The sequence below is a fragment of the Ceratotherium simum genome, chromosome 27 (assembly GCF_057802395.1).
Source record: "Ceratotherium simum simum isolate JZ-2026a chromosome 27, ASM5780239v1, whole genome shotgun sequence".
Lineage (NCBI taxonomy): Eukaryota > Metazoa > Chordata > Mammalia > Perissodactyla > Rhinocerotidae > Ceratotherium > Ceratotherium simum.
Genome location: NC_141926.1, coordinates 12,330,678 through 12,343,694, shown reverse-complemented (window position 1 = coordinate 12,343,694; position 13,017 = coordinate 12,330,678). Strand labels below are relative to the sequence as shown.

The 13,017-nt window shown below is 36.3% G+C and overlaps 1 protein-coding gene across 1 annotated transcript in view; it reads right to left on the bottom strand.

Annotated features, from left to right (window-relative positions):
• Positions 1-13,017, bottom strand: part of CRYZL1 (crystallin zeta like 1) — a 35,913-nt gene that overhangs the window by 6,644 nt on the left and 16,252 nt on the right. Inside the window, exons 5-10 of the mRNA XM_004429572.3 lie at positions 12,080-12,124; positions 10,774-10,842; positions 4,675-4,808; positions 3,481-3,592; positions 1,563-1,661; positions 347-468 (exon numbers count right to left, since the gene is read on the bottom strand). Coding sequence (XP_004429629.2) covers positions 347-468; positions 1,563-1,661; positions 3,481-3,592; positions 4,675-4,808; positions 10,774-10,842; positions 12,080-12,124 — 581 coding nt within the window. The remainder of the gene's footprint in view (positions 1-346; positions 469-1,562; positions 1,662-3,480; positions 3,593-4,674; positions 4,809-10,773; positions 10,843-12,079; positions 12,125-13,017) is intronic.

Here is a 13,017-nt window from a genome sequence, read left to right as displayed (position 1 = left end):
TTATGAAATTGTCATAGTTTTATATAGAAATATTTTGCTAAGTATATGTCAACAATAATGTCTGTTACTATGAAAAAAATCTTATTTGAAATACTATTAAAATATTCAGAAGTCACTACTTCCAAACCACTAAAGATAATTTGAGTGAACTTCTCTACTAGGTACTATTTCAACATTTTGGCCAACATGTAGCTGAAGTAAAAAAAAACGAAAAAAAAAAACAAAAAAAACCCACCACATTTATTTAAAAATAGGGTATAATTCAGTATTTAGCCACATCTGGCCTCAAAAGACAGGCATTATTCTTTGTTAATGACATCCTTTTGGTGTGGTAGTCATTCTTTACCTGCAGGTTTTCTTCTGTTGTTACCCAATGGCCTCCAACACCAAGTAGTGTGATGATATCATGTTTATGTGGCAGTAGCTGTAGTTTTACAGCTGGTTCATCATCTTTACCAAATAATCTCACTTACACGGGAATAGTTTAAAAAAAAAGAGAGAGAGAAGAAATATATTTTATAGCAATCTGACAACAATTTATTTATTCTCTTTACTTTTTAATTTAGATATGAGGAAGCATTTTTCTTAGAAAAGGTAACACGCAATTTATTCAGACACCTTAAAATGTACTTTTTGCATTACAAGTGGTCATAAAATTTACTCTAGATTTAATTATAAGTGAAATAACTAAAGATAAAAAGTCTCTCTTTTTAAAAACCAGACAATTAATATAACATATAACTAAGTCTGATAGTTTTAATCATAACATTGATAGCTTAATATTTTGGGGAAAGTTGACTTCCGATTAAGGAATTCATAGACTCAAGGCTTAATATTATGGAGGAAGTTGACTTCTGATTAAGGAATTCATAGACTCAAGATAGTGATACTTTGACATAATTATTGAAACGTCGATTTGAAAAATTAATGAAGTATACATTCACTCCCACTGAAAGATTTTTCTTAGTTAATTTCAAATTTTGAAAATACTAGTTGAAAAGAAACACACATAATGGTCATAGCTGTATTCGTCTATGATTCTCAGGATAGAAGATAAATTCTAACAAAGTATAAGTAGAATCCCTTCGCAGGCTTGTGAAACCTATCCTTTAGGTACGATGGCACTAAGTGTGTACAGATTAGGAGTTAGATATTGGTTACACCACAAAAGTTCAAGGAAGGTGAAAATGGAGACCGCAGGGGGCAGCCATCCAATAGAGGGCAGTGGTACACAGCAGAGCTGACTTAGTAAGCACTGGCTGAGACCTGAACTAATGGTGTCTCATCTGGGAACCATTGAGAAATCATGTTTGTCGATTCTTTGTAGAGATACTTCAACTCCAACGCCTATACTTTAAAAGGTAAGCATATTCTCTCTTCCAGACAGTGTTTACAATGGGAATAAAATGAAGAAGCTCTGATTTAAATAAAAAAGTTAAAAAACAAAAACAAAACTAAACATCAATAAATATGTTAATAATTATTCCCTGGTTATATATTTTTTTTCTGAAATTCATCCATTACTAAAATGACATAGACTACTGATTTAGTCAAGTACCCACCTCCAGCATCTAGGACAATATCCACTCCTAGGCCACCTGTTTCTTCTAAGCAACTTTCAGCAACATGCGCTTTCCCATTAGATATATCGATCACTCGGGCTGTAAAGGACAGGCAGTCAGGCAATTGTACTGTTCTCTATGTGATCAACACAAACAAATCAGAGAAAAAGAAAAAGAAAAGCAGATAAATATTTGTTCTCTGAAATGGATTAAGAGGTTCAAACAATTACTGAATCCAAATTATACTTTTTCTCATCTAACCCAGTATTGGTAAGGATCAATTTAAATGAAGGGACTGGTATATTCAATAAAATAAAAATATGAGCATTTTGTGGATAATGTGTTCCAAGGCTGGTCTCTTGACAGAGGACTGTTCTCTATAGCTAAAGGATACACTGCCAGAACTGAGAATCTATAAATCACAGAGGTACACACATATTGAGACATGGATTGAAAGATTAAGCAATTTCTTAAGTATTTTCAGATTTAATAGACTTTAGAGTTAAAAAGTACAAAAATATATTTGTGTGATATGGTACTTCTCTATTTGAGGCTGTTTTATCCTTTTTCAGTCATGGAAATCCACCCTACTTCTCCCACTTACTCCCCCAAAGAAAAATCCTGAAGGTGAGGAAAAAAGAAAGATTGTTTTCAGCAGAGTTAGTAAAAATTAAACCAATTTTAACTGGGTGCTTTAAAGTATATTGATAGAACAAGCCAATGAGAGAATTAAAAAATTAAATTTCAGAATCTGAACTGGCAAATGAAGACACGTTTATATTTCATTTTTATATCTTTTAGCACCTTCTCATTAAAGAGAATTTCTCTCAGAGCTGCTCAGATTCAAGGTGTTGTGCAGTAGTGATCTAACATTCAGGGGATGGAGGTGGGGGGTGGGGCACAAGGAAAAGGGCATTGAAGGACCAGGAAGGGCAGGGTTAACCAACGAGAAACCTCTCCCTTCAACAATACTGTTCATGCTTTTTTTTTTCCTCTATTCCATTTTCACTCTCTTCTTTTTCCTTTTTTTCCTATTTTCCTCCTTTCTCCAGCTCCTGCTTTAACCCTCCTTCCATTTCTTGGTTATCTCTGCCAGAAGCATGATGTAACAATGGAAATAACATGGCTTTAATGTTAGACAGGCCTGGGTTCAAATCCCATTTCAGTCTTCTTCTAGTTGTACATACTTGGACAAGCTAAATTCTCTAGATGCTGTTTCTTGGTTAGCCAACACAGGGTTGTCGAGGACTTAAGGAGATATCATTCATATTAACACTCAACGAGCCTTATTTTCCCTCCTACCTGCCCTTCACTTACACTCTCCTCATCCTCTTTTCTCTTCATCTGTTAGTTTTTCCACTCCTGTCTTTCTCTTCTCCTTTTAAATTTTTTTAGCCTCTATTTTCTTTCTCCTTTCCATATTCATTGTTGTTTGAATGGGTTCAATCTTTTCAAGAGCTCCCCAGTCTCCACCATGTCCTATTCATCATAAACTATATGTGACCTGTGTTTCTGTGTAAGTGGATCATCTCCCTTCCTAGTGCACCACAGAAAATAGACAACTTTAGAGGGATATAACTGAGTAAAAGAGATCCAGAAACATAGAATTGATGCAAAAATATACTGATTTATTAAGTAAAACCAAAGAAGCATCAGGTATTTTTAAATTGTGTCAAAGTTCACCTAATTCAAACTTAGGTAAGTTGATAACAATGGGGCAAAGAAGAAAAAACATTGAAAAATGTAGGTTTCAAAAATTAAAACTATCACTTAAACTTGGACTTAGCACAGACATTAAAATGCATTTTAAAAGTGACTTTCATTTGGGATTTTGTACTTTGTTTACAAGTGCAGTTTTTAAGTTGATATCCCTTCAAAATTTTCTGTTTTAAAGTCTGTGTTGAGTAATATTACCCACCTATAGCAGGCCTAAGTCTTTCAAGGTACTGCTTGTCTTCAAGGCTGCATGCTGTTGAAATGACTTTGGCTCCTCTGTGGTGAGCTAACTGAATAGCTATCGTACCAAGGGCCTGTGGAAAAAAATACACAATGGGTTTACAGATATAGGGCAGAGGCCATATCTAATTATTTTATAAGTTGATGAATAAAGTGTAATACTTTAGGGCTACTTTAGCATATTTTTAAATGTTATCTGATAGAAAAAAGAAAAAAATATGGATGAGTTTAGTAAGTTGAAACATTTGATTGACTTTCTTCTTCAGAAGGGGTGGTGGGAAAGGTACATGTGCCACACGCTCTCACCCAGCCTGATCACAGCACACGATTTCAAGATGGAGGGCTGCATTCAGAAATATGGCCTTGGAAAAAGAAAAATGCGCCTTTCAGGGCCTTGTGAGCATCATGATCTAAGCTCATCCTATAACACATGTGCGAGTCCAGCTACCCCTCTTTGAAGATCAAAGCACTTCAAAAGCTCCATCGTTTTGCTGACCCGTGGGGTAAATTCAGGGAAACACTACTATCCTGATGTTGGACATCAGGCCGAAGCCGATGCTGAGGACAGTTCTGCCTTGTTTTCAAAGAAAAGCAGGGGAAAAACCATTTTTGTCAACAACCAGAAAGAAAATAAAACTATAAATTCACCCCAAGTTTTACAACATTTTTAGATTATAATATTCTATTTTTATGTATTCATTTAGTGTCTTGAACTTTTTTTTGATTATACATGTAATATGTTTAAATTAGCACATTTTTTATCTCGTGTGATCCATCTATAAATGCAATAATTTATTAACATAAGTGTAAGTGTGAGGGTTATGATACAAAATCTGTAGGGTACGGCTAAAATCAAAATCTTGGGTGCGGCTTCAAAGACTTCATGACCTATTTTAGACTCTGTGTAACAGGCATGAAAAAAATGGCTTGTCTGCTTTTTCAAAGTGCTAGCAGATTCAAAGTAATAAGAAACTAAACACATTAAGTCTAACTTTTATCTCCTATTGATAAAAGTTGCTTATTTTAACAAAATGAGAGTTTGGTAAAGAAATCAGTGAATAAGCTGTTGGCAAAGAATTATATTAGCAAATGGGTGGCCCATTCGCTAAGTTTACTGTATTTTGGTCTGTTTCTTAACAAAACTATTAGCACCTACACTTGCTCCATCCATGATCAGCACTGATTTTCCAGGAGAGAGACGAGAAAGATAATGTAGAGCTGTATAGGCTCGTACTCCATCCCGAATGGTTCCAGCAGCTTCTGTCCACGTAACTTTTTCTGGTTTGTGAACTATCACAGAAAACAAGAGGAAATAATCAGTTAGTAAGTCCCATTAGTCCTACCTCCTGGATCTGTCTGATTCTCTCCATCTCTGCTCCCCCTGTGGCCCCCGTCCAAGCCTATCCTCCTATTATCTTGAACTGAATTAGAGTTTCCCCGCTTCCACTCTTGCCCATGCATAATCCACTCTCAACACAGGAACCAGTGTGTATGTGCATTTTTTAAACATTTTATTGTGAAATAAAAATACATGCAGAAAAGTACATGAAACAAAGTACAGCTGGATGAATAAATATACAGCAAATACACAAGCAACCACCATCCTGGTCGAGAGAGAGAACACAGCCCTCGCCCCAACAGCCTTGTCTCTCCCACCAGAAGTGACCACCATTTTTTTCTGACACATAATTGACATCAGAGGTCACCACCGTTCTAACTTAATTTCTTATTCACCTTCATAGTTTATCACTCAAGTATGCATTTCTAAACAATATAATTTAGTTTTGCCTGTTTTTGAACATTATTTAAATGGAATCGTACCATATGCATTCTTTTTTATCTTGCTTTTTTTGCTCAACATTGTTTTAAAGACACATCCTTTTTTGTACATGTGGCTGTAGTGCTTTCCTTTTTGAGGTTTTATGGCATTCCATTATGTGAAAATACCTTCGTTTGGTTATCCATTCTCTGGCTGAGGAACATTGGTGTTGTTTCCAGTTTTTGCCAGTATCAACAGTGCTGCTAAGAATGCTCTTGTATAAAAGATAGTGTTACACTGTACACAGGTTTTCTCTGGGATATTTACTTAGGAATGGAAATCCCAGGTCCAAGAGTATGTTCCCTTTGACTTTACTACATACTTCCGAAGTTGGCTGTATGACTGTACTCTCCCACAGCAGTGTTTATTAGAGTTCCTGTGGCTCTGAACATCCTTGTCCATCCTCGGTGGTATTATGCATTTTTACCAATCATGTGGGTGTGTAATGGTCTCTCACTGTGATTTTAATTTGCTTTTCCCTCACTACTGAGGAAGTTGAGCATCTTTCTGTGTTTGTTGGCCATCTGGAATTCCTTTTGTGAAGTGACTGTTCAAGTGTTTTACCATTTTTTCTATTGTGTTGTCTTTTTCTTACTGATTTATAGGAATTTTTTTGATATATTCTAGATGATTCATTTGCTTGTTTACGTGTTATAAATATTATTTCCTTTGTATGACTTCTCTTTTTCAATCTCTTTATTGGTGTCTTTGAAAAATCGAAGTGTCAGAATGATTTTTTAAAAACATAAATAGCATCCTAACATTCTGTTTAAAATTCATCACTGGCTTTCCACTGCACTTGGAACAAAATGCAAACTCCTAATATAGTTTAAAGAGCTCTATATGATCTGACCATTAAGTTACTCCTAAGTATGTGTAATTATTTAATTTTTATTTTGTTTTTTGATATACACTGAATGTGGTTTTTTCACAGTACAAGCAATCTTTTCTCATTTTACCTAAACTCAACTTTATAATACTTTTCATAGTCTTTACCAGCTCTTTCAAATGTTTTTCCTCTATAAAACAGCAGTAGATTCAGATGGTGCAGCACAGGATAGTCAGCATTGCATTTACCAATTCACTAGTGCCATCTACTGGGCACACAGAGCATCCAAGTATACATGTTCAGACAGACAAAGCATTATACAACAGTAAAACATACTAAGCACCAGGTGATAATCACACATAGTACTTCATTCCTTACCGTACTCTTTAAGATAGCTATTCTCCCAATTTTACTGATTATGAAATGAGGTTCAGGGTAATTAATTAATTTGCCTGAGGCCACACAGCTAATAAGTTTGAATGTCTGACTCTAAAGCACATCTACTCAAACAATGCATGCTCAATCTAGATACAACTTACTCATATGGCTTTTTTGGGGAACATCTTCCATAATAATAATTAGAACTACCTATATTTTCATTAAAAAAATCAAACATGCGGTCCTTAAAAAAATGCTAACTAAGAAAACTACACTTAAGATAGCAAAGGCTCTAAAATTGCATGGTTAGATGTAGTTTAATGTCGAGATCCTTGCTTTAGTGTTACATGGTCCACAAGTGTTTATTATAAAAACTAATGAAATAAATAAAAGAGCCATATATGGATCAATAATAACAGTGTTATCAGAACCCAAGAATTACAATTTCAATTCTTTCTACCTTAGGTCCAAAGGAATAGTGCTAAAAATGTGTGCCAAATTTTGAATGAAAAATAAAATTATTTTTACATTTCACAGAATGGAGAACTGAAAGCACAAAAGAGCTGGAAGAATTATTCAATTTTTTACCTCTATCTTTAATATTCTGCAACAGGATTAATAAGACATTTTGGGGGGAGTTGTTTGGAACCTAGTTCTTTGGTTTGGCGAAAGAACAGATTTATTTGAAGGTGACTGAGTGCTGAGCTTTTATTAAAAAAAAAAAAAATGACCAAAGAATTAAAGGAACTAAATTAGAGCTGTGATAAACTGAATATTTGCCCCTACAAATCTTCAGGGAACACACTGAAATTATTTCCTCTTTTACAAAACGCTGGAGCTGCAACAGAGCTTAAAGGTTATCTAGTTTGGCATCCTTGTTTATGGCTAAAGAAAATGTGCCCAGGGTCTTGCCTAAAGGTCATACACAGTTAGTGGTCATTCTTAAAGTACTTTTTCTTCTTCTTCTTTTTTTTTTTGTGAGGAAGATCGGCCCTGAGCTAACATCTGCCAATCCTCCTCTTTTTTTGCTGAGGAAGACTGGCCCTGGGCTAACATCTGTGCCCATCCTCCTCCACTTTATACGGGATGCCGCCACAGCATGGCTTGACAAGTGGTGCATCGGTGCGCGCCTGGGATCCAAACCGGCAAACCCAAGGCCGCCACAGCGGAGCGCGTGCGCTTAACTGCTTGCGCCACCGGGCCGGCCCCTTAAAGTACTTCTTTTAAAGAAACATTGTATTGTATTTTCTTTCTCAAGGAATTGTTTTCTCTATATATGTTGGTAGATTTTTGGACTACAATCCTCCTGATTTGTAGGAAAATAAAAGGTCATTTGTGTGGTTTGCTTGTCTTAGCTTAAGCTTATAGCTAGGAAACTTTGATATTCCAACTGTTTTTCTCTTTCTGGTCCATTTTATATTCTCCAGTGTCCAGCCATACCTAAAGGAATGGGCCTTTATTTGGTTGGTTGTTTTTTCAATAGCTCACCTTCTATAACAATTTAGTTTAGGAGACTTAGTCAAAACTCAAACCTGGGAATCCCAACTAAAGGTTTTAGTTGACTCTGTATTTACAATGTTCTCAAAAGAACGGAGGCAATAAGGGCCCAAGGAAATGCTAAGGTCAAAAATCGTATAGTTTCCCGTAAAGGAGGCAGTGGTGATCCTCAGTTTTCAAACTGCATAACATCAAAACAGCTATGGACCAGAGGCTTTCACTGCACGGTATTTGAAAGTGAGCTTTATCTTTCAAAGGAAGACATATACATGGCTATAATAATACTTATGTTATGCATGTCTAGGCTTAATATACATATAAATAAGCACAAGCCTCAGATTTCTGGAAAACTGACTTTGAAATTAATTTTTAATAAAATAATACGGTATTACTTGGAAATTTTAGACATAGTAAATGTCATTAATTTAAATATAAATTACTTACAATTTACAGTTTTAGAAATGAAATGCCCAAGATTTACTAGCCTAGTTCAAGTTACTGTACAGACTCAAATGTATAAACTTACTATTTTTAATAGTCCAAAATCCAAATTGGCCCCTGTCCCCAAAAGGTCTGATTAGGGATTATATCATTTAAGAAAAAACTTAAGAAAAACTTAAATGAAATAGTACAAGAACACAAAAGAATCTATGTTGACCTACAGATAAGGTATGAAGAATAACATGAATCCGAGCATAAGAAATAGCTGATTGGCAGTACCACCAGATCCACTCTGATCACATCCTCCTCCCTTGCCCACAAAGGTAACCTAACCTCCACCTGACTTTTCACGTGTACCTTTTCTTTATATCCTAAATAAAATGCTTACTTTTGTATGTTTTTGAACTTTATAGAAATAAATGATATCACACTGTATTCTTCTACAACTTGCTTTTTTCACTCAATACAGTTTGTGAGATTCTTTCATCTTGTTGTGTTTGGCTGTTACTTGTTCATGTTCATTGCTGAGTTGAATTACAATCTAGGAGTATCTTTAGTTATCCATTTTCCTGGTGGTGAACATCTGGGCTGTTTCCATTTTTATTCCACAATTACAAACCATGCTGTTATAAACTCTTGTGCACACCTGGTGGTGCACATCAAGTTTCTGTGGGGTCAAAACCACGAGTAGAATTACTAGGTCTGGGGTATGTACATCATTACCTTTATTAGACCATGCTAAATTATTTTCTAATGCATTTGTACCAATTTACACTCTTGGTGCATAAAAGGTTCCATTGCTTCACATCCTTGCCGACATTTGGGATTGTCAGACTTTATAACTTTGTCAGTTTTATGGGTGCAAAATGGTGTCTCTAGGGCCGGCCCTGTGGCTTGGCGGTTAAGTGCATGTGCTCCGCTACTGGCAGCCTGGGTTCGGATCCGGACATGCACCGATGCACCACTCCTCTGGCCATGCTGAGGCTGCGTCCCACATACAGCAACTAGAAAGATGTGCAACTATGACGTACAACTATCTACCGGGGCTTTGGGGGAAAAAAGGAGGAGGATTGGCAATAGATGTTAGCTCAGACCCGGTCTTCCTCAGCAAAAAGAGGAGGATTAGCATGGATGTTAGCTCAGGGCTGATCTTCCTCACAAAAAAAAAAAAAAAGGTGTCTCTAAGTGGTTTTAATTTGCTTTTCTCTGATTACTAAGAATATGCAGCATCTTTTTGTTATGGTTTCATGAAGCATGTATATATATATTTATATGTAATTTAAATATTCAAGAAGTAAATTAGTATAAGAAAGGGCCGGCCCCGTGGCTTAGTGGTTAAGTGTGTGCGATCCGCTACTGGCATCCCAGGTTCGGATCCCCGGCGCGCACTGACGCACCGCTTCTCCGGCCATGCTGAGGCCGCGTCCCACGTACAGCAACTAGAAGGATGTGCAGCTATGACATGCAACTATCTACTGGGGCTTTGGGGAAAAAAAGGGAGGAGGATTGGCAATAGATGTTAGCTCAGAGCCGGTCTTCCTCAGCAAAAAGAGGAGGATTAGTGTGGATGTTAGCTCAGGGCTGATCTTCCTCACAAAAAAAAAATTAGTATAAGAAAAATTAAAAATTAACATTCAGTTAAAAACACTAGCCAAAAGATATTAGCAATAAAAACCAAAGACAAATGTTCTTGATTCTTTCTTCTCTCAGACTCTACATGCATTGTCTCGATTTTGTACAATTTTTTTTTTTTTTTTTTTTTTTGCTGAGGAAGATTAGCCCTGAGCTAACATCTGTTGCCAATCCTCCTCATTTTTGTCTTGAGAAATATTAGCCCTGAGCTAATATCTGGGCCAGTCTTCCTCTACTTTACATGACAAGTGATGTAGGTTCGCGCCCAGGATCTGAACCCATGAACCTGGGCCACCGAAGCAGAATGCACCAAACTCAACCACTATGCCGTGGGGCCGGCCCCTAGATTTTATACATTTTTTATTTCAATTAATAATGAAGAATAAGAAGTAAAAAAATTCTGATTAGGGATATAATTTCAGAGCCAAGGGAGAAACTGCTCTTCAAACCTCTTACCATGAGCAGTAAGTGAAACCTAAAGGTCTATATACTGTTTAGTCTGAATATGAATTTATCAGATACTAAATATGAGCTAGAAGTATTCAAATGACCAGCCTCATGTACACTCGGTAGATGCAAAGCAATCAAAATGTTACTAAAGACCACACGTCAGTGAAGAAAGACTCATATGAGCTCCAAGAGACTGAACCACCACATACCCAAGTAATGCTCATGTACTCTAACGACTTCACAAAGTCCAGGGTCCTCAGAGTCCAGGGGTAAAATTCCTGAAAATTAAAATGAGAAGCTTAAGGGAAACAATCCCAAATGAATTCATTCCTAATGAGATGCCAGTAAGGACTAGCCTAAATTTTGTTCAGTGGAATTTTGAGGAAGATTCTAGTAACTACTGGTGTCGGGAAAGGAGAGACCTCAGAAATACGGAAGGGAAGTGGATAGTTTATTTTCTGACATGAACACTGTATCATCTGTACTCTCTTTTTCACCCTCTTCTTTCACCTCTGAGTGATGGTAAAGATGATGGCTGATGTAGACAGCCAAGTTAGAGTCTTAACGGCACCTGGGTTCCTCATTAACATTGTCCCTGATGCATAGCTACCTTCCCACAATTTGGTCCTATAAGATACCTCAGTATGTGTCCAATAAAATCCCATTTTTTCCTAAGCTAGTCTGATTTTATTTTTGGTCTCTTACAAAAAGAATCTTGGATAACACAGTGTCATTGACTTCTTGGCCAGATAAAAAAGATAAGGAAGACAGAAATAATAAACCCTCTGAGAAAATACACAAGTCAAAGGCAATACCATAAAAAGCTGATGAAAGCCTTCCTACAAATCTATTCACAGCTTCAAGTATGTCATAAAGTTAAACATCGTCTAAGTTTATATGAATATCTTCCTATGAATATTTTCACAGGTAATTTCAAAGACTACTACTCAGGTCATATTTTATATGTTTGTGTGACCGTCTAGGATATAAGTATAAATATATATATTTGCAAAAAGTATTAACTATGGATTTTTTAAAAAAAACAATAAATTAAATGTTTATTAAGTAAACTTTTAGTTTTACAAGAGTAGTAAGGCAGAAGCTCTAGAAAATTCAAGTCAGATGTGGAGAGTGGAGCTTCCATATAACCAAGTCAGTCAGTAGTCTTCAAGCAGACAACCTGTGACTTTTCTTTTCTCTAGAGTCTTCAGTCTAGCCATCGACTGGGGTCCTGTCAGGAAAGGGCTGCACCAAGCACAGTAATAACTATGGTCATCTTCCTATCTCTAATATTGTTCTATAGTCAAATACTGAAAAATTTTCAATGTTCTGCTATTGAGCTCAAACTCCCAATTCTCTTCATCAATGGATATTTGAGAACAAATTCCAAAAGTCAGGCAAGTAGTTGTATATGAAGAGAAGTCACAATAAACATTAACAATTGTCTAGAAAAAAGAAGAGATGACAGTAAAATAGATTACTTGAAATAGGACCATGAACTATAATATAACTTACCAACTACTTCATCATCTGGTTGAAAGAATGATACCTTGCTTCCAACTAAAGAGTGGAGAAAAATAATAATTAGTACTAGGAGTTATTAAATATAATTCTTATTTGACTAGTAAAATAAATCAAAAGATCCATGGGTTTATAAAAAGTCACTGACTCAGAGAAAAGACCAAGAACTTCTAAGACATTTTGATAGTCTATAAAGATTATAGGATTGAACACTTCAAATCTGGATTCTCTACAAAATTCTCTACAAAATCTGGGCCAGGTGACTGTTGATGCCACAGAGAATGATGTCTCTCTATTTAGCTAAGGATGAAGGAAAAAGGCAAACAATCCACTGCACAGCTCCTATGACGATACGCTGCTTTCCATCCCTCCTGTGGCTAGCCCAATCTTCTATCATTATTTTAGTTGCAGAATGTCAGACACACAATGGGGAATTCTGTTAAGAGTCACAAATAAAATTACTTTGATTTGGAATTATGGAAATAAATTCAGACTGGTGCCAAGAAATTTTTTGGAACTATATAGAAATGATAGTTACATTTTCTCTGCACATGCAGAGAAAAAGCCTCTACTGTCAATAAATTCTTTAGAATATTTTTATTCAAATAGTTACAAGAGGAAAGGGGAGGGAAAAACGAAACATCACTGAATGTCTACTTGTGCCCAGCATTTTAGTGTGTTATCACATTTAATCTTCTTGGCATACCCATGGGTTGGTATTATTATTCCTAGTAATAGACAAGGAAACTGGGTGAAGCAGTGAGGTAAGGTGGAAGCCTGAAATCTAGAGGTGGCTTCTTTGGCTGGCCCTGTCAGCAAAATAGCCCCAGAACTCATTTGTTGGTACTCAGCAGGTAACTCCAAGTGTGCCATTCCTACTTTCAAGTCCTCCTCTTACAGTCTGCTTCTTCTTTGGATCCCTCCTGTGCCAT